The 27,376-nt window shown below is 35.7% G+C and overlaps 2 protein-coding genes across 3 annotated transcripts in view; both read left to right on the forward strand.

The window, feature by feature from the left end:
- LOC149797844 (E3 ubiquitin-protein ligase RNF130-like) overlaps positions 1 to 27,376 on the forward strand; it is a 99,635-nt gene that overhangs the window by 19,088 nt on the left and 53,171 nt on the right. For both annotated transcript variants that reach the window (XR_016421889.1, XM_089962862.1), the window contains exon 2: positions 2,769 to 3,022. Coding sequence is in view for 1 of the 2 variants with exons in the window: in XM_089962862.1 (XP_089818988.1) it covers positions 2,769 to 3,022 (254 nt within the window). In the remaining variant the exon portion in view is untranslated. The remainder of the gene's footprint in view (positions 1 to 2,768; positions 3,023 to 27,376) is intronic.
- On the forward strand, positions 3,041 to 8,926 carry LOC149797845 (uncharacterized). The gene has a single exon (XM_089962863.1). It carries the CDS (start codon positions 7,465 to 7,467, stop codon positions 8,116 to 8,118), a length of 654 nt encoding a protein of 217 aa, XP_089818989.1. The 5' UTR covers positions 3,041 to 7,464; the 3' UTR covers positions 8,119 to 8,926.

The following is a 27,376-nucleotide window of genomic DNA, read 5'->3' on the forward strand; positions in this document are numbered from 1 at the left end:
ACACTGAATATTTAGCTAATGTGAAGGTGCAAGACAGAAAAGCTGAAACAATCACAAATGCCTTAATGGATATTCTTCAGGAAAACAAGATTGATATTAAGGTGATTGGTTTGAGCACTGATGGGGCAAATGTCATGATAAGTTTCAAAATCTGGAGTAGGTGTATGGCTGGAAGAGAAGAATAAAAGAATGGTGAGTGTCTGGTGTATTGCTCATAGACTGGCCTTGGTAGTATACTGCGCTGCAACAAGCATAGCATACATAAAAAAGTACCAGTTTGTTTTGGTCACAGTCTACAAATTTCTTTTCATATTCAGATTGTAGATATCAGAGGATAAGAGACATGTGCCAGATTATGGGAAAGAAAGCAAAAAGGGATGAGATGGCTGTCTCACCATGATGCTGTGCAAGCCATTAAGAGCTGATGGGGATGCATAGTTCTTGCACTTGAGCAAGAAGCAGCTCAGAATGACTATGCAAATGTTTCAGAAGCAAAAGGCATCCTAGCTGAGGTACATACAAGTTTCTAGCATTGGCAATGTTATTGCTTGATGTCCTGCAAGAGGTAACCAGATGCAACAAAGTATTTCAAAAGGAGGTCATTGACATTGATCAGGTAGAACATATGCTTGATGCTACTCAGGAAACACTCAAAGATCATGTCAGCAATGTAGAAGGATACACACAACATGTGACTGAACTAAATGGTCAACTTGACATGCCAGGAAAATACCAAGGTGTGCAACCCAAAGAATATCATCAATGTACTAAAGAGTCTGTCAAAAATCTCGGAAAAGTGTTTGTAGCATGTGTTGAATCAGAGATGAGAAAAAGATTCTCCCCATGTGATAAGCAGATTTTGAAAGACCTCTCTACAGTACTCAATCCTAGAAAGTTACCTCAAGGCACTGAAGAAATAAGAACCCATGGTTCCATGTCCTTGGAGAGGCTCATTGAACAATTTAGAACATGGGGAAAATCCTCTGATTGACCCTGAGGAAACCAAGGCATCTTTTCCTTTGCTTCAAATACTACATTTCAAGACATAAAGATAAGGGGCTGGCTGAAATCAGCAAACTTCTTCTTCAAGAAGGAGGGGATATTTTCCCCAACTTAGCTCAGCTCGCTGCTATTAGTCTCGCCATCCCACTTACCTCTGTGCCTTGTGAGAGAGGGTTCTCTGTCCAAAATGCTGTACATTCACTCAAAAGAAACAATCTTTTCATTGCAGTCTCGTCATGAGAAAATGCTTGTTAGATATGAAGCCAACGTCCTGACTTTGACAAGCAAGGGTTTGCAAAAAGCTCATGTAAATTTCCTCTCAGAAGCATTAAAATGATTGTTTAATTATTGAGCTAAATTGTTTGTTGATTTTTAATTTTAGTTCGAGACAAAGTGAACATGCAATAAAGTTGTAATTTCATATGTTCAGGTAAAAAAGATTAGGGGTGAGATGAAAATTTGTCAGCATATTCTTGACCCCCAAATTTTTCATTTGACCCCCAGTTCTGACACCAAAGGTTTTTTTTACCCTTCGTCTTGCACTCCTAGGGGATACAGTGTCACACTTCAAAAAATTTCTGACAAAACTACTGAATAAACATTGTGTCAATCAAGTCTCCAGTTGCACTCAAACATTGGTCATATAAATAATCCTAAAACAGCAAAGTACACAAGACCTGCATTCTCAAAGCAATTGGATAATTTGAACTGATCCATCTGACATTTTTTCATGTGTCATTTTCTTCCATCGAAGATTGCCACAGATTGCATTTAGCCAGGAGCATTTGGATGCATGTTTGGTTCACATGACATGATTCTAATAATGTACTAATGATGCAACATTATAGACAGTGGTTTAAGTAAAAGTCATAAAGATATGTTTCATTAACTACTTTGGCTTGTTAGTTGCTTGCATTGGTTCAGATGTTGAGTACTTGGACAAAGCACTATGGGATTGATCTTGAATGTTGTTTGATTTCATACTGGAAAATGTATTCTTCTAACAATTGAAGCTACTACTGTTTGTTGTTGGGATAGTTTTGTTCTTGTGTATTCATAAATTTAGGTATTTGTTGAGTTTAGTGAACAAAATCAAGTATCCACCTTATATACTTGCTTTAAAAAAAAGGGTCCAACTTCAAACTGCACAGACCCAGATCTGCCAGTGCATGCAGTAATGTGCCAGCAGATCTGGGTTTGTGCAGTTTGTTAGAAGTAATCAGTAGAAGAAACAACATAAACCTTGATGTGCAGATGCATTATGCTACTACAGATCATGATCTTTGTTGTTTGCAGTTACACTCAACTTATAATCGAGTATATGGTGTAAATACTTTTACAGAGAAAAAGTATGAATTTAAGCACTCACAAAAATGTTTTTTTTTTGTATACAATCACAAAATCTGATAATCTATGAAAATGAATAACATAATAGTTTTGCTAAATGTCATATTTGCTATCATGGCTGCAGAAACTGATATTGTGTCACTTGTACACCTTTTCCTGCCTGCAAAAACTGATACCCGTGTTATTGTACACCTTTTCTTGCCTGCAAAAACTGATACCCGTGTTATTGTACACCTTTTCTTGCACTTGCTGAAAGCTTGGAGATGTCAATGCATTAACTGCATGCACCTGCAAAAATACAATACCTAGAATTTGTTTGCTGTAACTGATGGCACTCTATTGGGAACTTGTTTTGCAATTGGACATTTTATTCTTGATATAAAAAAAATATCAAAATATTTTCTTTTTTTCCATTTCAGTGGAGGACGTTATATCAGTATTTGTGGATGATGGACAAAGTTTGGTGGAGATTTTAGACAAGTATGAAAATGTTTTGTTGAGTATCAAAGTGGTTTCTGACGTGACCAACACACCTAGTCCATACAATGCCAACAATACGTCTGTGCTCTTTGTTTCTCTTTCCTTCATTGTGCTGATAATTATATCTCTTGCCTGGCTTGTATTCTACTACATACAAAGATGTCGATATGCAAATGCTAAAGAGAGATTAAGGGTAAGTAAATTATGTAAATTTGAATATATTTCTAGAAATACTTATCAGGACTTTTGTATGAAGTAGTTTGACTAAAAGGAATCAAAAGACAATTAAACATAATGCCCATAAGGTGCATAAATTCAAGTAATTCTCAGTGGATGTGCAAGACTATGCAAATGTGGTATACAAAGTAGTGCCACTTCATATAATTACTCATTGATAAAAAGAGTAAATATTACCCGCAAACACCATCAGAGGCTTTTCATTCAGGGTTTAATTTTTTTCCCCATTTGCATTTTCTACTTACATGTACCTTTTAAAATTGTATATCTCCATTTCATATCTGCCCAGTCTACTTCATTGGACATAATGGTCCAAGTGACCTACAAACAGCATTAATTGTGACAGACCTGAAAGGCAACTTCTGTTGTGACCTACATTGTATTTAGTAATTAGAAAGATTAATTGGTTTTTGTTTCTTTGACCATAAGGCCAAGGAAGCTTGTGGTATGATCCTTTGTCAATAATCGTCCATCATGCATTGTGTTTAAGTCCATCAACAATTTCTTTTTACACAAATCTGGAGCCTGTATCACTGATACAATTTCAGTCAAACTTGGAAAATGCTTTTATATCATCAAAATCTCATATTCGATGATGATCTGAAGTCAGTATAGATGCCATCACGAAAATTCAAAAACATTAAGACAGCTTATTAAAAATAGGTTTTTTTCCAAATCTAAAAGAAATTATCGTGACGTAAAGGGATTTTATTTTGTTAGAAATGATCCCTGTCTACTGGTAAAATTAGATCCCATAACTAAAACTAGACAAACCTTGAAATTACCTTTAAAATGCAGTTCAGCAGAAATTTACTAACCTTAACTTATCCTTCTTACTTTGATAGTGTTTCAGATTCCTACAAATGATGCCAGTCCACCATGCTTTTCGCAATAGAAAACTTTTAAACCTTTCTCGACAGAATTTGAACAACATTGATGGAAAACTTCAGGCATAAAGGCATTTCAGTATTGGATAAATGTTGATACGCCATTAAATATGAATGTGGACACAAAACAATAGAAAAACCTTGAAACAGTAGTTTTCATAATATTATACAATCAGCTGGCTTTTATAACATGCAGTCATAGCATTGGGATAAATTTCTACAAAATGCTTCCTACTGATTTAGATTTATTGTCCAAACTATTGCATTTGGCTGCTAGACAGATAAACATAGCTAGGTGAGCAATCTCAGACCAACGTGGCTTTCTAGTGTTGTGGAAAAGCAGTGAAACTATGTTATCATTAGCTATTAAGACTGACACCTAATGCAAATCAGTCAGATGTTTTCATTTGTAAATGGTGTTACATCTTGACGCTTTTCTCATATTGTGACAGGCTAATAGGACCCAGAATCATTTTTGATTAATGGTCTTGTTATATTTATGAATAATTAATTTCTGTTATTTTAATGCAAAAACAGAACAAGAAATACAAGGAGTATGAAAGTAACTATTTTGGTTGGCCTGCATAGTGTACCTAATTTGTATCATCTTGCATTACATTTCTTGATCCTTTTACATGTCAGACACATCAAATAAAGTTTTCCATAATGATTGTTTATGATCTTGCTGCTATTACTGAATAGTTAAGAAGAACAACGACAGCCAGAAACCATCTTTTTTCTTCCACAGTAAATATAATCAGTTCTCAACTTAAAGAAACTTATAAAAATCATGCCTTCTTCCTATAAACCGACATTTTGGATTTTGAATGGATATTTTCTTAACAGATTCTTTATTATAGAAACCTCTACAAACCAGAATCTCCAAATTCCAGACAATATAGACATTCTCAGAACCATTAATGCAAAGTTAATGTAAACCTGCCTCACAAAACTGGATAAATTTACCTTTCTACCTGTTGTTAATCTGATGAGTGACACATAATGTGTGTTAATTTGTTTGTAAAAGTTAAGTATTTGCACATTAATGATCTGTCAAATGAACCTATTACAGGTAAAATGTTCACAAAACCAATTGTTTATGAATTAAAACTTTGATACTAGGTGCATTAAACAAGCAAATTGCAGATTTATTTGAAAATTCCTTTTTTGAATTTATGTATGCTGTAGTACAATATAAAAGCTAACAGGTTATTTCAGTAAGTTGGTTTGCTGCACTATATGTGTGTATTCACTGAAAATATTGTCTGAATTGCCAACCAGGTGGCAACTTGTTGAAAAGTCTTGTAAAGAACAAAATCGCTATAATAAGGTAGTAGGAAGCAACTTGTAAGTCTTCCAAAAAGAAGTCTGGATAGCTTTCATTGCCCAAAAATGTACAGTCTCTGACATTTACAACAAAAGCTGTGTTTGTTTGGTTATATTTACCATTCAGATATGGATACTTCATACTGTTGATGTATATGTGTATCCACTTTGATATTGCATTAATGTGTATTGTTGTTTCTTCTAATCACTTTATATACCAACTTGTGATAATTAAAAGTACAACAATATTCATTCCTCACTCCCATTATGTATATATGTACATGATATTGATTCAGAAAGGCCTGAAATGCACTTCCCTTTTCAGCAATTCTGGAATTAGTTGTCTGAAATCTGAACATTTCTGTTGGTTCTGTGAGTGTTGGTTTTCAGAAGTTTCAGTTTATACAGAAGTTTCAATCATTTTGCTGAAATGTACCCAACAGGTGCACTTCATTTTAGTAGTTTATCGCATACGTTGGACAATTTGTCAAATATTACTGTAATTACTATCCATCATAAATGTGATATGTCATCTATGAAAGAGACAGTAAACAGATATTCACATTATGTCAGCGCCATGTCATAGTTAAATGGAGCCAGCAGCTCACATTGGTCTCAGTTTGTCACATCAAGCTCACATTGTAATATAGATATTAATCAATATTTACTTCAAAATTCAACATAAAGAGAATTATTTTCGTGATGTCATTTCTTTCTAAAACATTGATTACCAAATCTTTTTGGGATAACTGTTTAACTCTTTAATCAGTCAATTAATAAATTATTCATTTACCTGCATCAGTCTTATCTTTTAACACTTGGTAGCCATATCAGGTAATACTTGACACTACAGAGTGAACTATTACAGGTATTTGGCTTGTCCTTATTTGGTCCACATATAGTGCAGTTTTCACTTTATCTATACATGTACCATGTATAAATTATGGTTTTGTGTTCAAGGGGTTATTCAGGTTTTACATTCATGGAGTTATGATTACATGGTGGTGTATTAACCTGGATGTTAATTGGCTTGCAGTGATTGGTGGATTGTTGATTGATGGAATAATGGATTGAAAGGTAATCAAGAACTTCAGTTTAATATGATTACTTAGTAGCAAGGACAAAAACTTTTCTTTACCATAACCAAGGGTAAAACAGGAATCAAGATTTTGGAGACATAATACAACATATTGCATGAAACCTGGTATCCTTCACCCAAGATGCTTCACTTTTCAGAAGAAAAAAAAGAAAAAAAGGTTTCATTGACTATTGTTTCCTGCCTGCTTCGTAGTTATGGGCTTGTGAGAGAAAAAAATTGACATTGAATTCACACTTATGATGCCTGCAAAAAACATTATTTTCCGTAAAGCCTCTGGCTTCAAATGTATACATATCGTGTTACTTTGTCATTGGCGGGAACAGGTGCTCTTCAAAGAAAAGGAAACTTTTTTATCAGTCACATAATGTGTCACCTGAAGTAGCCTATATAAACAATCCACCCGCAAGAGGTATCTCTTAGTTATTCTGGTGTTGTAGCGGAGCGGTAAGTACTATAATGTGCACATATTTAGGTGGTGTTGTAGCCAGCTTAGGACTTAGTCCAAGCGATATGTGTTATTTGTCAAAGTTTGTTTTTTTTTTGTTTGTTTGTAATGGCTACTGAAGAGGGCAAAATCCTCTCAGTTATTGACCTCGAAGCCGACTTGGAATTTTCAGGTTTTGGTCCTGAGGATATTGCAGACATTTGTGAAGTTGAGGCAAGTTCCTCAAAAGGGAGAGGAGTTATGAAGGCACAAAAACAGAAAAATAAAGAGAAAAGATTGAAGTCTGTTGTGACTAAAGTTCATGAAGTGGCAAAACGCAAGCCTGTTATGGCGACTAAACAATCAAAAAATGTTGGACAGTCGAGGACATCAATAACAGTATATTGAGCTTTTGAAGAAAATAATGGTCCTAAATGAAATGCAGCCTGTTATGTCAGAAACAGATATTGAGCTTTTGAAGAAAATATTGGGCCTAAATGAAATGCAGCCTGTTATGGCAGATGACAATGAAATTGATGCCCTCTTTGGTGAACCCTTACTTGAATTACATGTGGAAGTTGAAGATGAAGGGCCATATAGCGATATTGATGTTACCCCAGAAGAGGGTGATGAAAGTAGACTACTCGAGCAAATTTCTTTGAATGGGAAAAATAAATGGGGCATTGTTTGAGTCTTTGCAGCCAGATTACAACTGTATTTCTACTACCAATGCTGATAATATGTGGCAGTTATCCAAACTGAAAACTCCCCAAAAAGGAAATCCTGTAGCAGAGCTGATTAATACTGCATGCACTTCTTTATGTGCAACAGATGATATTGTACAGAAGTACAAAATCCCAGAAAAATGTTATAAGTTGGGTCCCCCACTTGTCAACCAAGAAATTTGGAATGACCTTAACAAACAAGTTCACTCTTATGACAAAGCCTTTAGGGATATAGAAGATCTTGTTGCTGCAGGTATTATGCCAATTGTCCAATTAGCAGAATTACTAAAGTCTCAGATTGCCACTAATGAAAAAGCAAAGATCCAAATTTCAGATGCTTTTACCCTTATGGGTCAGGTGCTATATCATGTCTCCCTAAGAAGGAGGTATATGACTCAACCACATTTGAAAAGGAAATATTCCAATCTTTGTAATATACATATTCCCATAACGTCCATGCTTTTTGGGGATGATGTGGCCAAGGAAGTTAAAAGATGTGACACTGGGTTTGCACTTGAGAAAGAAACTTTTGTCCATATTCATAGGGGTTTCAGTAGAGGCTGTGGTGCTAGAGGTGGTGGACCCCAATGAGGTCCATATTTCAATCAGAGGGCAAGATTTCAATCTCAGCCTTATAGTGCTAAAAAAAAGTAAGGTATCAATACCAAAATTCCAATAGAGGAAGGAGACCTGCCCATACTAGTCATCCAAACTAGCCCACAAATTAAAATCTGTAGAGGTAAGTTCTGTGGGAAAATTTAAACACTGTTTTGCTATATGGAATAATTTTACTTGTGATCCATGGATTTTGCAAACAGTTTTGGGGTACAAAATAGAGTTTGATTCTGTGCCTTTCCAGTCCTTTTTTCCAAAAGAAATTCGAATGAGCAGAGGACAGTTATATCCAATGAAATCACTGAACTTCAACACGAAGGAGCATGTGAGAGTAATCAATTTCTTTGGAACATTTTTATTGTTCCCAAACCTAATGGAAAATTTCGACCAGTGATTAACCTAAAACAATTGAATAAATTTGTTCATTATGAACATTTTAAGCTAGAAACATTTCAGATTGTTTTAGATCTCATCCATAAAAATGATTTCTTTACTTCTATTGATCTAAAGGATGCTTATTTTAGTATTCCAATACATATAGATTATCAGAAGTTTCTAAAGTTTACTTGGAATTTAAACTTTTTCAGTTTGTATGTTTACCTTTTGGGCTTTCCTCTGCTCCAAGAGTTTTCACTAAGAGCCTAAAATGCCATTTATGCATGGTTTAGGCATCATTGCCTTAGGTGTTCCAATTATATTGATGACTCAGTTCAGATGGTGAAAGTCACATTTGCTTGCAAAACACATGGACTATGATTGAGACATTAAAATATCTTGGTTTCACTATCAGTGTTGAAAATTCAGTGCTTATTCCATCACAACAAATTACCTTTTTGGTTTCGTTTAGACTGTACAGTTTAAGGGTGTTTTTTTTTTTACTGAGGAGAAAGTGGAAAAGATCCATTTTTGCCAAGAAGCTCATTGATAGAAAGTATTTATAGGTTACTACATTTGTATGGGAAAATATGAACGAGTTTTGGAATGGAATACTGCAGGAACTTGTGAGTGCACTATATCCTTCTGACAAAACGAGTTCACATTTTCCCATACAAATGCAGTAACCTTTTTATTATATGCTCATTTTTTTATTCTGCCTAAGGTTTAATTATATAAACAAAATACACTACAAGAAACAACGTAAATGAATGAATGCCGTTTTCCAAACTAAATACACAAGCGCAGATTTGTCATTACACAATGACATCATTATTAATGCGCACATAACTCCGCCCAGATAAATTTGAACTTAGTCGCGTGCTCGACATAACTTTCGAAAGAAAATGGTGTGTCTAGTTAAAATTGAAATTTGCAGTCATATTGTGAATGAATGCGCATTGCAACAACTGTTCCATTTGATCTGGAATGAATATATTTTGTTATTTTGTTTTGTTTCGACGAAAGTTTGTGATTTTGGACTGGATTCATCTGTGCAAATTATACATGAAATCATCGGATTGAAGTGGCACCGGAGAAGCATGTTTACGTCTACTCTGCATATGTGTTTCTGTTTCTGTCATTGAATGTTTGAAATCATAATGTGGGAAAAATATGAAGTCTCTCAATTGCAATTATCAAAAAGACGCTTTGGAATTTAATGCTTATTTCATTTTGAGTGCAGTAAGGAGGATGCAGTTGCACTTATCATCAAAATTACAGCACAATTTCAAAATTTGTAATCCCGATTGAAAACCGATGACATGGCTCATGTAATTCGGATTTGCAGAATTAAGAAAATACGTTTTGAGGAAATTCAGGATGTAAAACTGGATGTATATTTTATTTTTCCATTCTTATCACCAGCTAAAGAAGACAGTATATGCCTTGTCACTTGTATGTTATTTGTAAGGACCTCTTGTCACTTGTATGTTATTTGTAAGGACCTTATTTTCCGTCTTCTATATAATGTAGCTAGCCAAAATCCGTAACATTGTATCAATGCTGAATGTGCCAAAACAGTTTTTTTGCAGTCCACAAAACATGTTTTAGTTCGTTCAGAAACAAATTTAAACAACCACAATGTAAAGAGCCTCTTACGCGAGTGTACATGATTTGTGTACAAATCAAAAGTGCTGGCGTCTGCGTCATTGTTTGTTTACAATAGAAAGTAGTTCTTTTATGCACATGAATGCTATATGTGTATTGTCGCGCGCATTCAGTATCGTGGAATACTGAACAATTCTGACAGTGTAAAGTTAACGGGGAAAAAAATGAGCATATAATAAGTTAGAGTACGAGAGTTGGCATCACTTTTTGGTATGCTTATTAATGCCTTTTATGCAATCCTGGAAGCCCCAATGCACTACAGGAGCAGCAGAGAGGGCGAACAGACCATAGAATTCTGACAAACAAATAAAACAAACAAAAAATAAAATCTGTAGAAAGGTCCAGATTTTCACAAATAAACGTTTCCTGGGAGGTTTTTGTTTTTTGTTGAAACCAACCCCATCAATAAAACCCTAGTTTGAAAAGGTAGCTGAAAAATAAAGTACTCTACCTATTTATTTATTTTTTTGTTTAATTACTGGATGACCAACGTTGGTAGGCGCCCTCTCTGCTGCTATATTAATTAAAAAATTGTTATGTTAAAAATAATGATGCATCCAGAATCTCATACTGCAAGAATAGCACGAGAACGATTAGAAGCAATTAAAAAATTTCTTCCCGTGCGAGATTCATTTAGAAAAAATCTACAAACGCGGCAAGAAGCACGAGTTGAGTACAAAGAGGACACTAAAAAACTGTTTAAGCCCATCACTGCAGCTACTGAGAAAGTTACAGCAGTCATCAAAGAGGATCTTCTTCCGGTATCAAAACAAACAGCGGAACAAACCGCAAAAATAGCAAGAAGAACTAAACAAACAAAGAAGATTTTACGAGATCTTCCACCTGGCAGCCAGGGAAATAGCTGCGGCTCAACCTCCACCTGTTGGTGAGGAAATACTTGAAAGTATTGGAAAACTTCGTACTGAAGTCGCCGACGTGCAAAAAGAGCATACACCTGAACCCGAACTAGTAGAAGTAAACGCGGAATTGATTGCAAAATTTAAGGAAGGTGTTGTTGAAGAAATTAGAAATACTAAAAAAGAACAATTACCCGAAGCAATATTAAATAGTATATTTAATAAATCTAGTATTTTAAAACCTCGTCATGAAAAAGTAAATGATGATAATCTTATTAAATATATATATCGTGTATATTACAACAAAAAACAGGCTAAAGGTCGAGAATATAAAATTATTGAAGAAGAAGTAAAAAGACTTTATAAAGAGAGACTGAAACAACTCACCCAGTATCAACTTCCTCCACCACAGCAAGAATCTTCACCCCTGCAGCGATTGTACACCTGACGAGGTGCTATATTGAGGAAACCAATTGAGGAGTTTAGAGAAGAAAGAGAACGGACGTTGGCAAGGGGGGATGATGATGATCCTCCGAGCACTGTTGGAAGTGGTTTTTTGACTACATCGGAAGAAAATAATTTTGTTTGTCCTGATAATATTATTAATGATGTGTCACGGTTAGAGGTTCTCATAGGAGGAAAACGTGCCAGAAATAATTCACCAGAAATAATTAATGAAGCATCTGATATTTGTCAGCGATTATTTCAAGGTGGTATCATGGATATCGGTGTTTACCGAGAACTTATCGATGAACTTGCTGATGACTAGTTGTTAGATAAATGGTAAATAAAAATAAGATGATCATACATGATAATCATCGCAAACCTGTACAGGTCAGAGCGGTAAACTCACGATTACCAATCTACAGAGCTACTTACGGAGATGGACTTGGTGATGTTATTCAGGGATTATTTACAAGGATAGCCCCAAAAGTAGCACCCGTTGCAAAACAATTATCGATGAAAGCTATCGATATTGTTCGTGATAAAGCTCCTGGGGCAATTGTCAATGTTGCTGGTAAGGCGTTCTCGGCGATCAAAGAAAGACTAGCACGATTATTGCGACGAAAATCACAACCACCGGTGAAACTGGCAAGTACTGAAATTATGCCAGCAGATGTCAGCAGAATAATAAATCAGGCTGCAAATCAAAAACTAGCGGCGTTAGCAGATCAAGGACCCGGTGAATCAGGGAATAATATTTCAAGCATGATATCAGGGAGTGGAATTTCTAAACCTGGTTTTGGTGTTAGACGAAAATAATTATAATAAAATGTTTAAGCGTGAATCAGACACAGCATTTGACATGGAAGCACCTGTCCTTAAAGATGAATCGGTACGTGATTACACTGGACAACAAATTTTTACAAAAGTCATGTTACTGAAATAAAATTAGTCAATTCTTATCAATTTTTATGTGCTGAACACGAATATGACAGTCAAATTGCAAAATTGGCTCTAGTTTTTTTGTAATCTGCAAGAAATTAATGTTTACATAACGAAATGCATTCCAATAGTAAAAGGTCAACTGTAATAGCCTACCTATAAAAAATCAAGTCATTGACTACATCTTAGATTTCTTCGCCTGTCTCTTGTACAGCTGTTCGGGAGCATCTCTGAGGAGTGTCCAGCAGTAGTCAGCCAGCATTGTAGTGGACCATTTTCCCTGGTATCTTTGTTCCATTGTTGCGATATCTTGATGAAAACGTTCGCCGTGTTCATCACTAACAATACCACAGTTGCTAGGAAAGAAATCCAAATGGGAATGAAGGAAGTGAATCTTTAGAGACATATTGCAGCCAAGTTTCTTATACTTCATCAACATGTCTTCTACTAGTTCCTTATAGTTTTCTGCCCTAACATTTCCGAGGAAGTTTGTAGAAACTAGGCGAAAAGCATTCCATGCTTGTTTCGCGTCACCTTCCAGCAAGTTGTTGAACCGGTCATCTTTGAAAAGCTCTCGAATCTGAGGACCCACAAAAACTCCCTCTTTAATCTTTGCTTCGCTGAGTCGAGGGAATTTTTCATGCAGGTATCGGAATGCTGGCAAAGTCCGGTCAATGGCTTTCACGAAGTTCTTCATCAAACCTAGTTTGATGTGAAGGGGTGGTAGCAAGATTTTCTGAGCCTCAACCAGAGCTGGGTGTTGGATATTCTTCTCTCCAATGGCTACATTCTGCCTGTGAGTCCATTCCTTCCTCATGTAGTGCATTTCCCTTGCTCGGCTATCCCACTCGCATAAGAAACACATGTATTTTGTATATCCTTGCTGCAGTCCCATTAAAAGGGCAACTACCTTCAAATCACCACGGAGGTGCCAGCTGTACTTGTTATACTCAATGGAATTCAGTAGCTGCCTTAAGTTATCGTATGTCTCTTTCATGTGGACAGCATACGCTACTGGAATAGATGGAAGAATGTTTCCATTGTGCAAAAGCACAGCCTTGAGACTCAGTTTCGAAGAGTCCACAAATAGTCTCCATTCTTGTGGGTCATGAGTGATTTTTAAAGCATTCATGAGGCCCTCAATATCGGAACAGAATATCAGATTACTTTCCTTTCTGAAGAAAGGCTCCAATTGCTGGTGGCGCTTTCGATATGCAGTAATTGTGACATCTTCTTCTAGAAGATTCCATTGTTGGAGTCTTGATCCTAGCAATTCTGCCTTGTTCTTTGATAAGTCCAAATCACGAATCAGGTCATTTAGTTCTTCCTGTGTTATTCTGTGTGGGGTTGATGATGCACCACAGTGAAAATCTGGATCACTGCATGCTGATGGACCAGGAGAAGAACAGGTCGACTCACCTTTGTCTTCGTCAGATGAATCAAGAGAATATTCTGCTGGAGGTTCTGGAATAGGAAGTCCCTCACCATGTGGAACTGGTCTCAATGCAGACGGAATGTTTGGGTAGACTATTCTCGACTTCTTTCGCTTCGTTATTCCGCCGGAAAGAGGAGGAACCAAGCAGAAGTAACAGTCATTTAGGTGGTTGCTTGGCTCTCTCCACACCATTGGGACTGCAAACGGCATTGATGACCTTTTGCAATTCAACCACTGTGAAAGCTGTGTTGTACATGTAGCACAGCATATATGCGGAGCCCAAGGCTTGTCTTGGTCACCAACCTTGCATCCGAAGTAAAGATGATATGCCTTCTTCACTTGAGAATTGATACTTTTCTTCTGGTTGGCAAATGTCACTTCCCCACAAATATAGCAAAAATTGTCCGCGGTATTAACACACTTTCGAGGCATTACTGTTCTTTATTGTACGTAAATGGATAAAATAATAAGTTTTATGTAACAGTAGCTTGAACTGTCTCGCACAACGTCTAAAATATTTTAAATGCTGAACCTATCTGATTGGGCTTTATATAGTACACTGCTTACGTCAGCTTCAGCAGCCGCCTGGCATTAGTATAATAGGCCTACACATGTATAGTACACTGCTGACGTCAACTTACTTCAGCAGCCGCATGGCATTAGTATTGCATTGCATCAGAAAATGATGCAATCAACTGTGGATGATGTGAGCATGATGGTATTATGCAATGTTACATCATTATTCCGGATGTTGCTGCAGTCCTACTGGAGAAATTTACACAGTGAAACATAGAAAATGAGGTATATGAATATCTTCAAAACGAGAGCCAATACAAATTTTTCACGGTTATATTCGTGTTCGGCACACCAAAATACTACAGATTAGGGCCTTTTCAAGTCAGTAATGATTTCACTGTTGACCAGTGTTATCAGTTTTATTCTTATGAAGCACGAATACCAAATCAACGTGGAAGAATTGAACTACAAGTTCATGATACAAGTAGATACTTTTTACCAGCTGAGGCTTTTCTTGAGGTAGAAGGTACAATTATAAAAACGGATGACACTAATTATGCAGATGCAGTAAAAATTGGTTTTGTCAACAACAGGATCATGGCACTGTTTGATAGGGCCACTTATATGATCGATGGAAAAAATATCGAATCGATTCAGAAAGATGTCGACGTTGCTACAACAATAATAGGATTAGCAAGATATTCTGATGATTATACAAGATCAGCAGGTCCTACAATGATGTTTGTGAAAGATAACTCCAATCACCCTGAAAGCAATCCGTATAATATAAGACGACCAAGAAATTTTGCCGATAACGCTGATGCTGATGTGTGGCCAGTGGTTCATGGTTCTAGCAAAAATTTCAACTTGGGATTTACAGCGCGTAGAAGTATGTTGTCTATTGGCAATAGAAGATTCTCATGTGCAATTCCACTATCGCATATTTTTGGATTTTGTAGAAATTTTAGGAAGGTTATTTTTGGAGCTAGACACACGGTTGTTCTTGTGCGAAAAGGTGATGATAACGATGCTCTGTGGAGACCTGTTGGTGATGCTGGTAAAGTAATATTGTCTAAACTTTCACTGTGGATGCCGGTAATGACTCCAATGATCGCAGTAGAACAAAAATTAATTTCTTTCATGGACACTGGTGGTAAATCCTTGTTGTCATGGTTAACAACAAGCACAGACAGTATGCAAACTAACGTTAACGGTCAGTTTACATGGCATATAGCATCACAACAGGGTGTTTCTGCACCGCGACATATTTTTATTGCTTTTCAGGAAACTACCGGTAATCGATTAGGTTCACAAGTTCGCTCTCATATGATATTTGATAAATTAGGTGTCACTGATATTTCTTTACGGATAAACGGACAACAAGAACCAACAGAGAATATACAACTAAATTATGAACAAAATCACGTAGCGTGTGCATATCATCGTTTAATGTCATTCATGGGACGTGATCAAAACGTGGATACTGGGTTGCAAATATCACAACATGATTTCAAAACTTTATATCCGATTTATTATTTTTCATTGGAGCATCTTGATCTATCAAAACAATCTGTCGTTGATATACATCTTAAAGCAACATTGAATACAGGTGGTGTTGATTATAGAGCAATCACGGTCATACTTAGCGATAAAGCCATGTTACTAGAAGGTGGTAGTGGTCGAATGAGGGTCGTTGATGCACCAGTGGAAAATATTTAATCATGTTATTTAGAAAAATATATTTTATATAAAAATGTTGTATGGTCATGTTAATGTTACTCTGACTCCTGGTCAGGTTAAAAAGCTTCAGTCAAAAACCGCCAACAAATGCGGAACTAAAATATCACTAAAACGAGATCAGATTAGTGGTGGTCCAAACAAATTATCGTTGACAAATAATCAGATTAAACATTTCAATAAAGCCCTGGAATCAAAAACTGGAGTTCAATTTCATCTTTCTCTGAGCGCCATCAAAGACATGGTTAAAAGGGGTGGTATATTTCCACTTCTTGCGGCTATACCAGCATTAATAGCTGCTGCTGCTCTAGCCATAGCAAAAGCAGCCGCGTTAGGTGCTGTTGGAACAGCTGCTGGAATGGCTCTAAAGAAAGCAACAGGAAAGGGGTACAAAAAAAAGGGACGCGGTCTAAGATTACCCGGATCTCACTGGGGAAGAGGTCTGAGGCTTCCACGTTAGATACTCCAGCATCAAATTTTGATTTACTTGATGCCGCTAAAAAATTAAAAATAAAAGCCTTTAGAGGTGTTTTTATGCGAGATCAATTACCGAAACAACCGAATAAACTCGAAACGGGTATTATTAATCTAGACTCAAATTCAGGACCCGGTACTCATTGGGTATCATACGCGGTTGATCCACGTGGAATCGTTTATTTTGATTCATACGGGTTAGCTCCACCCGTTGAATTTATCAAGTATGTCGCACCACTTCACGCGCAAGTTTGGTATTGAACGCTACCCACACAAACAATGACAGATCCGCCAATATGCGGCCATGAAGTAATTAATGTACTCGACGCTATATCAAAATCATCCAAACCGCCACATAAAGTCTTGCATGATTATACAAGCAACCGATTCATTGCACGTAAAGCGTTTTAAACAACAGGTCTTATTATAATGGTTGATATTTACGGAAGAAGATTCTCACGTGTTAAGAGAACATCCGGCGACGTTGATCTGTCGAAGTACGCGACTAAGGATGACCTCGCTGATATTATGAACCTGGCTGGAGTTGACCCAGATGAGGTTGTTATTTTTCAAGATCGATATGGTAAACTAAAAACAAGCAATATCAGATGGAATGATATAGTTCAACGAGTACTCGGTGCAGTTACAGATAATATTCCTGTGTTTACTAACAGCGGCAGAATCAGGGATTCAAGTATGTCGTTTGCAACCATCAGAGATGAAATTACAAGAAGCATTGCTAATCGCGTGAAAAACACCGGCGACACAATGACAGGTGAACTCAGCATGAACGGAAACAAAATAGTAGTTTTAAGAGATCCAACATCCGGTGAAGATGCTGCAACGAAAAAGTATGTTGACATTAGCTATGGTACCGTAGATAATAAATTATCCACGTTACGGGCTGAGTATGATGTTCACGTGGGCGCTTTTGCAAGATTTCGCAGAAACCATCAAAAAACCGCTGAAGATTTTTTTGGTTCTCCGCACTCCATTGACATAAAACTCGTTGATATCAAGACCAACATTGACACGATCAAACAAACACAGCAAGACATCGTAGCGGGAATTCCTGAGATCGTTAACAAAACCAGTCTGATTAAAATTCCAACCGGAATAACTCCCGGACATATCACAAACATCGTATACACAGTATCATCGGGATTTGCAACATGGTCGCAGCAAAATAATACTATCAACTATACCGCAACAGTCACTGACGTGTACTGGTTGTCCATGTTCAGTGCTGCGCGATTTGAAATATTTATCCTGGAAGTAGCTGATAAGAAATTAACCGCAACATCTTACTGGTGGTGTTTGGAATTTGTAGCTGAAACACCTCAATTGGTTACTGCATAAAAATATATGGACGGTGCACAATACAGGTACAATCAAGCGCGTGAATGGCAGGCGGCGCTAAAAGATCAAGTCGAACAATATACAGTAAAAGTAAAAAAAATATCGACGACGATTAGTTATCGTTGATGTGATTGTTTATTCAGTATCCACTGTTGTTGCTGGAACGGGTGTTATATTATCAGCGGTGACAATGATGGCACCAGTAGCCATGACTATTTGTATTTCAGCGGCAACAACGATTGCAGGTGTGCTCAATATCATCGCAAAAAAAATATGTACTTACACGAACGAAAAATTATCCGATTACATAATAAAATTACACACAGCGACGGTAGCATACTCGAAATTATCCTCGTTGTTATCAGCGAGTCTCAGTGATGGAATTATATCTGATTTCGAGTTTTCAATGATGACTAAAATATATGACGAAGGTATCGGTATTAAAGATACAAGTATTAATAATGACAGAATTACTCCAGCAGATCGTGACTAACACAACTCCGCCAAAGATAACGATGATCTCGGTAAGTTCATCTAATCCTGAATTTAGTATTAATTTTCCTACTGCAATTCCAGTAAAGGAAATAGCGTTAGCTCAATTACATGTATATTACAGCTGGCCAAATATCAGATCAAAATCATTTCATGGTACACCAGCAAATAATTTGCTCGTATTTGCTAACAAGAACAAACCAGATGGTACTCCTGACTGGATAGATGTTGGAATACCCACTGGTAGTTATGAGATTGAAGATATCAATGAGGAATTTCAGCGTAGAATAAAATCAATAACCGGAAAAGAAGCAAAAATATCAATTAACGTTCATGAACCGACGCTATCTTCAACGGTTGAGATACATTCTCCCGATTACGTCGTTGATATTTATCAATCCATGATAAGATCCGTACTAGGTTGGCCGGATGCTCCCCCGGTGTATGAAGCACCACCAGGACCAAAAAAATCTGATTTTACATCATCGAAAAGTTTTCATCATAATATTAAAATGAATTATACAAGTTTCTGGTGGAACATAGAAAAACGGGTATGGGATAAACGGGACCAATTTCGTGTCGATAAAACTGGTGAGTACTATTGGCTCTTACACAACGTTGATGGTGGTAATTCATTTTACGATTTGAATATCAATAATGTCATTCATATCGTAAATTCAGATCATGAGGAACAACTGGTTGATTTACGTATTCTTTTTCATGAATATTTGTCCGATGTGACATCTACGCGTGAAGAAATTATTAAACGAGTAGAAATTTTAAATAATATAGCTGATACTATTGAATATTTTCATAATAGAATCATAAACCTGGTGTTTGAATCATCGGGCGATCATAGAAGATTTTTCGCAGCTAAGTTCAAAATATCCGAAGCTGACATTGTAACGTTTAAGTTTCCTGATTATAATCCGGATAAATTAAGAAAATCTGTCAATGATGTCATTGATGAGTTTTATCCTAAAATACTCGGCGCATGGAGAAAACTAGCACCACTAGCAACTGTTCTTAGACATGATAACGATCCACATGGCGGCGGCAGACACGTATCTCCAGGAATCGTTAATATAACCAGCACTATCATGGTCAATCTGGTTCGTGACGTAGTCGATGGCAGCTATCAAATAGATCTCGGAAGATCAAATCAGGCTCAACAAGAATATATTTTATATACATTTACACCAAAAGTTTCCCCTGGAAGTTTAATCGTGCAAGAACCAACTAATCCTGTTTATCTGCGGTGTCACAATAATATGTTAACACGAATAAATTTTAAGCTCACAGACCACCTCAATCGCTTAATTGACATACGTGGAGAAGAACTTGTGATAAATCTGTATGTGAAATCTTAATTAATCAAGTAAATATTATATAATGTACCAGCACGTGAGGGTTTTTAAACACGACAAAGAAGTACTTGAAAACGCCATCAGAACAGCGTTTTCACAAAACATGGAGCAATTTAACGTTAATTTAGTTATCGATGAATACGGAAGTGAGGATTTCTTATTAACACAAGAACAGTTAGATGAGCTCCGTCAAAAACATATTATCAAGATCATTTGTAGCAGAGATCAGATTTTAAATTATGCACACTCCTGTATTAAAGTCGATCAACTTAAAAAAATAATATTCCAGAATGAATCAAATAAGGAGCGGATTAAGAAATATTTTATTTTATTTTATCAGAAATATTTTATTTTATTTTATTTTATTTTATCAGAAATATTTTATTTTATTTTATTTTATTTTATCAGAAATATTTTTTTTTCTTTCTGAATTTCAGTGAAAAATCAACAAATTTCGTGTTTTTGAGGGGTATTATACCCATCTTGGGTGATCTTGTCCATTAGATCGTCGGGTAAAGTTGCCTGATTCTCTAATTGATTTCAATTGAATAAAATATCAAAACCAGTAAAAACCAGTAAATCAGTAAAAAATTACATATTTTTTGAGATAATTTTACTGATATTTGAGCTGATTTTACTGATTTTTTTGTAATTTTTACTGGTTTTGATATTTTATTCAATTGAAATCAATTTGAGAATCAGGCAACTTTACCCGACGATCTAATGGATAATTCAGAAAATAAAATAAATAATAAATCTGAGTACCAACTAACCCATCAGAGTTATAAATTTGATTGATTTGCATGATTCTGAGTACCAACTAACCCATCAAAATTACGAAATTGATCATTTTACATAAATCTGAGTACCAACTAACCCATCAAAATTACAAAATTGATTGGTTTGCATGATTCTGAGTACCAACTAGCCCATCAATCTCAGAATAAATATATAATATTTCAGAATAAATATAATCTCAGAATAAATAAATAATAATTCAGAATAAATAATAATAATTCAGAAGAAATATAATAAATCTGAGTACCAACTAACCCATCAAAATTGCAAATTTGATCATTTTACATAAATCTGAGTACCAACTAACCCATCAATTTCAGAAAAAAATAAAATATTTCAGAATAAATATAATCTCAGAATAAATAAATAATTCAGAATAAATAAAATAATTCAGAAAAAATAAAATAAATAATAATTCTGAGTACCAACTAGCCCATCAAAATTATGAAATTGATCATTTCACATAATTCTGACTACCAACTAACCCATCAAAATTGCAAATCTGATCATTTCACATAATTCTGAGTACCAACCAGCCCATCAATTTCAGAATAAACATAATAATTCAGAATAAATAAAATATTTCAGAATAAATATAATCTCAGAATAAATATAATCTCAGAATAAATAAAATATTTCAGAATAAATAAATAATAATTCAGAATAAATATAATTCAGAATAAATAAAGAATAATTCAGAATAAATAAAATATTTCAGAACAAATATATGATAATTCAGAATAAATATAATCTCAGAATATTTCAGACAGGGTTGCTTTGGTCGTTACATGCTGACATCATTTTTCTTAAGTATCTTATGCAGGTACTGATTGTTTTATTCGTTTCATACTCATGGGATAACAGCGATCTGACCTTTTCTACTGCGACAGAAAGAGGAACAAATTTATTTACTTGATCATCGCTCACCATAGCCAGTGACTGAAACATAGCTGCCTGAATCCGCTTTATGAACTTATATGAGATGATAGAACGTACTTATTTTCATTCTTAAGCTCTTCTAACGTTTCAAAATCAGATATTATTTTTTCAGGATTTAGTTCATCAGATATATTAATTCCGTTTTCTTCTAGTTTTTTGATAGCAGAAATAATGTCTTTAATATTTTCATGGTTCATTATATAATAAATAAATCTTTAAAATAAAAATAAATTATCCCTACAGAACCCCTATCGAGTCTTTAGCGAGTTCGTCGGGATGTTTCAAGGACAGCCAAGAACTCGCAAATTGCCATCGCATTCTACCAAGTTCACCAGGCACACAGAACATTTAATGAATGAAGAGCCCCTATCGAGTCTTTAGCGAGCTCAGATTATGCAATGAATGACGGCACAAACATATATTATGAAATGGAACCTCTATTCGAGTCTTTTAGCAGGTTTAAGTATGCAATGAATGACAGCACGAACATATATTATGAAATGGAACCTCTATTCGAGTCTTTTAGCAGGTTCAGTAAATATGAAATGAAATATATATAATGAAATGAAATATATGTAATGAATGAATGAATGTAATGAGATGTAATAAATGAATGAAATGAGATGTAATGAATGAAATGAGGTCATTTTCTCCGCTCAACAGAACACCCACCCACCAAATAATCAACTCGTGGGAAATACAAAAACATGTATCTACCACGTTTGACATGGTAGGACGGTGTTCTGAGAGCGGGGGGGGGGGCTGGTGGAGCCCCAATTAATTATAACAATCGCAATTATGCGTACACCACCGACAAGTTGTCAGCCATGGGGATTCGATCCTGGACCGCAAGCGTCAAAGTCCAATACGATACTGATTGAGCTATCGAATCTTGTTAGAAACATGTTTTGGAAGTTAATATATAACTAAGGAACTAATTTCAAATATATTTGCTCAAAAGACAATTCTGAATTCAAGAAATACGTTTATACAATATATTCTCACCAAACATGTTAGATTTATAAAGCTGGATTAAGGAATTTCCTGTTTACTATACCACGCCATCTATGATTGAACATCCGGTCCAGATCATCTAATTGCTAGATTTTTCATTCACTCAATAACTGTTCAATGAAGAAATATATATTACGAGATTTTCCATTCGTAGTCAAAGGGAGTATTACTCGATAAATAAATAATCACACATACGTACACAATCTCGCATTATATTTCTGCACTGAACAAGAAAAATGCAACTAATTTTTAATTCCAAACACTATTATGCACGTATTTCTGTAATCGAGTCAGTATATGCAGGATCCATGTGCTGTACATTAGATCTAAAATTAACCCGCCACGATCGATACAGACTAGACGCTGGATTCTGCACTCAGTAAGCTGGAATATACGTCATACTGCGCTCGGTTTTCTGTAGGTTAGATAAAATATACATGTATTCTATGTGCTGTCTATGTGTTGCGCTGTTCTAAATGTTTCACGAAAAGAACAGAAAAATACACGAACTGTATATTTTTGTAAGTTAGAAATCATAAACGGGTATGCTCCACCAGGCATCACAGACCTTGGATGTTGTATACGATTATGACCATATACCAAGGATAAAAAAATTACCTCCCTTTCATGAGTCAAAAAATAAGTAGTATAATAATGATAATTTCTGACCCCAAAAAAAATAAATCTAATTCGAAGTAGAGATGATAATTATTGATACTGAAAGGTGATTTTATATATTATATTTTTTTGAGAAAGCAGATCTGGTTATATTTTCTGCTACTTTTTGTACTGAATACGGGTGAATATCAAAATATTTCGCAGCAGAACATATCGAACGAAATATAATTACTTTGCCAGTTTCTGTGTTTGTGGAATTTACCGCCCTTCTAGAAAATGTTTTACATCTTCCAGTATTACCACATGCAGAGTTCACGCTTTGCGTGACAACACGAAGGTTGGATAAACTATTATTTTGAGGATCTCCGTCAACATGATCAATAACAAGATCGTCTTTGATCACTCTGAAGAAACACTCGTACGTAAATCGATGACAGATACCTTTTCTTCCCAACAGTGAATCTAAGATAGCCAGTATTAGAAACAGTACCAACCGGTCTCTTCAACATGCAATTTCTAATCATGCCATTATGATCTGATTCATAATTCTTAATGACAGGATGTGGGATAAATATATTTTGCTCCATTATAATAATATTATTTGTTTAAATCATTGTTTGTCTGAAATCTTGATATATAATCTTCTATGGATTTTATAGCGTTTTCACTATTATTATTTTTTTTCTCATAATATCTTTTAAGCTCTCTGAACCGTTTTCCACCGCACTTTCCACATAATTCTGTTTTGCCTCGCACTCCAATACCACACCGCAGACATGGTATTGGTCCTATACTCCCCCGCCGTATGCCCTGTAAGTGCATCCAACAAAATTCACCTCTACAGGATTTATTGCATCGATTTACTGAACCGATCATCAACCATCTGCATTGAGACATTGTATATATAATATTTTTTATTTAAATATTTGTTTTAATTATTTGAACGAGTTTGAGAAATTATCCCAAGCTAGGCCTGTTAAATATAAATTCAACCTCGACAGATTATCTCCAGACTTACCAGTACGAGATCTGGTTGATCCGAATAATAAAAGTCTGATCTTGAAAATTCACGACGCCAAGAAAGAATTTTACACAGATGGTGCATCTCACACATGGTCAACGTTCAAGATTATTCTCAATACTGTCAAGGACGCCACAATGAATGACAAGCGAGCGGCAACTATCATTAACTACATCACTGAATACGAGGGCAATCAAAAATATTTCTTCAAAGTAAAATTTATTGTATTAACAAACAGGTAGTTGGATTAACCGTGACAAATATGATCCTGTCCTTGGTAATAATAAAACTGTTATATTAAGTAAAAATTCCAGACCGGGTCTATTGACGGGTGTTGACAAACCGTATTATGAGCGAGCGTGTCCTGTAACAGCAGTTATTTATGGAATTTATGAGATAAATAAAAAAACCAACGTTGATAAACTGGCACCCATGAAATTTTCAAGGTTAAATTGTGTAGCCGAACGAGTAATAGAACACTTTACAAACGCGATGCGTGGAAACGGATTAACTGATTTAAGACACAAAAAAATAAACTCGTGGGCTGATTCAGTTAAGGATACCGGTGCTACAATAAAAGATGTTGCTGAACTAGGAAAACTATTAAAATTTCCAATAGCAGTATCAACAATAACGGGAGAGGTACTGTATGAATCGAAATATAAATAGAAAGGAGCTTCAATAAATATTATTGATCATAACGCGCACGCATGGACCAGCGCAGTAACAATATTTCCACGTGATCGAACTGTTAGATTTTACCCCCCAGATAATTCTGGGGCAGACATGTTTGATTTTATCAACGAAATAAGTAAAAACGATCCTGTATCGGTATGGTTATTTAAAAGTGATGAGGAAGGTGAATTTGATCAGTTTGTTAGACCAAATGGTGAAATATATCAAACAGAATCTCTCCATGACGAGATGAAAAATCTCGCGATAAGTTTTTAGAGTGCAAACACGTGGAAAATACTGACAAATTACTAACTAATTGTTTTACCGTTCCATCTGTTGCGGCTCATTTCGCTAGAGAAAGAAATTCATGGAAACCAACTCGATTTGATTTACTTGAGGATGTACGCGCAAGTTGCGTCGAATACAGACATGGCAGATTGTGGAATACCAAGTATAATTACAACGATGTTATTTCGGTTGATATGGTTGCATGTTATCCGGGAAGTTTTCTAGGATACGGAGATTGTTCTGTATACTTTAAAAGATTCGGTCACCCTACAAACGAGATGACGCGAGTGGCAATTATTGGACCATTACCTGATTTTGATCTGACTGGATTTGCTTGTATTGAATCATTCGAGTTTAACGAAAATCTTCACAAGATTTGTTATGTTTGGTTTGGCAGACATTTTTGTGAAAAACGTTGGGCACCTATAGTTTTATTACGATATATGCTAGATTGTGCGATACTGACATCGTTGGTGGTCAGTGAGGCAATTATATCATATCATGCACAGACCGAAGTTTGGTTGCCCATGCCAGATTATATCAATCTCGATGAAGGTATTAGCGAGTTTAAGGAAAAATGTCCTGATGTTTCCGAAGATGATATCATCAAAGAAGCTCCTAAAATTCTCGAGATTAAACTCAAAACCGCAAAAGATCTCGGTAGAAAAATTATAGGTAAATTTACTCAAGGTGGTGCATATGATCATAAAAGACATCACGCACGATTAATTTTAGATGATGCTGAGTACGATTTTATAATCGCTGATACAACAGCGAGAAATATATTTGTAAATCGAGAAAGTGTTTATTTATCCGATGGAACAAAATTGGGTACGATCGTTAGTTACATAAATGACGTCTCCCCACAGTATACTCATCTAAGATCTTCCATGGTGGCTTATGTTTCTATAAATTTATTATCGATGATTAATAGATTTCCCAAGACCGCAGTCAGAGTCGCAACAGATTCGTTTTATATTTCGAGTAAATATTTAGAATCCGTTATGAAATTTACAAGTAATGATGAACGATGGGGTTCGTGGAGAATAAAAAAAGAAATATTACACAATTACACAGAATCAGCAGATGTTCCAATGAGAGATTTTTATCGTAAGGGTAATAAAATATCAGAAATGTCGAAAGCGCCATCATTGAGTGATCCAATAACCAGATATAAGACAGTATATCTCAATGGACCTGCTGGATGCGGCAAAACAACTCGAGCGATTAATGTTTTTAGAAATTCAGATATGATCGTGCTGACACCCACACATAGACTTGCACGCGAGATGAAACAGCGGCAAGTACAATCTTGCACGTATCATAGTTTCTTTCGGTGGCGCGGGGATACATGGACTCCTGAACGAATGGGAGAAAAATATATACCTAAAATAATTATTTGGGACGAGATATGCACGGTGTCATTAGATACATTAAAAACGTTTCTTGATTGGTTGTTGACGAAAAATACTGCTATAATAATAATGTGTGGCGATCATGGTCAACCGCCACCTTTTGTTGGACCATCTCCACATAATTGGTTAAAAAATTTCGTTGATTATTACGAAGAAATAGATGATGATCATAGAGCTCTCGATGCAGATTTAAAGGAGTTTAAAAAATTAATCAGATTACAATCAAACAAAATTCAGTGTGAAATAATACGCGGAGTAATCTCAGAGACCTCAGTGGGTGATTTTTTAAATTTATGGAGACCCAACGATTTGATAGTAGCAAGCAGAAAAATAATCAGAGACGATTTTACAACAGCAGTTATTTAACTACATAAAGAAAAATATTCAGAATTACCCGTACCGTTGTGTTATAGACCATCAGATACACGAAAACAGAATATTAATGTTGATATTCCAGGGCAGACTGAAAAACAGAATCTCGTATTAAGTGATATTGTCGCCGTTGATATCAGTGTGGTCGAAGATGCATTACGCGCTGACAAATCTCCATGGGTGTTGGGATACGCTATGACGATCCACTCGTCTCAGGGATTAACTATTTCTGACACACGAGTCTGGATTGTGGACGATCGTATCGAGTGGTCAAATTTAGTCTATTTAGCGGTATCAAGGGTGAGAAAGATATCTCAATTACGTAGAATTATAATTCCTGAAATCGTTGATAAATTTAACATCATCGATGATGATATAATAAGAAAAAAAATAATCGGATATAAACAATCTGATAAAAAAAAAAAATA

This window comes from Sinohyriopsis cumingii, chromosome 6 (assembly GCF_028554795.1).
Source record: "Sinohyriopsis cumingii isolate HCF-2022 chromosome 6, ASM2855479v2, whole genome shotgun sequence".
Taxonomy (NCBI): domain Eukaryota; kingdom Metazoa; phylum Mollusca; class Bivalvia; order Unionida; family Unionidae; genus Sinohyriopsis; species Sinohyriopsis cumingii.

Excerpts from the sequence above, each read along its gene's own strand:
- LOC149797845 (XM_089962863.1), top strand. The coding sequence starts at position 7,465 with ATGGGAAAAATAAATGGGGCATTGTTTGAGTCTTTGCAGCCAGATTAC.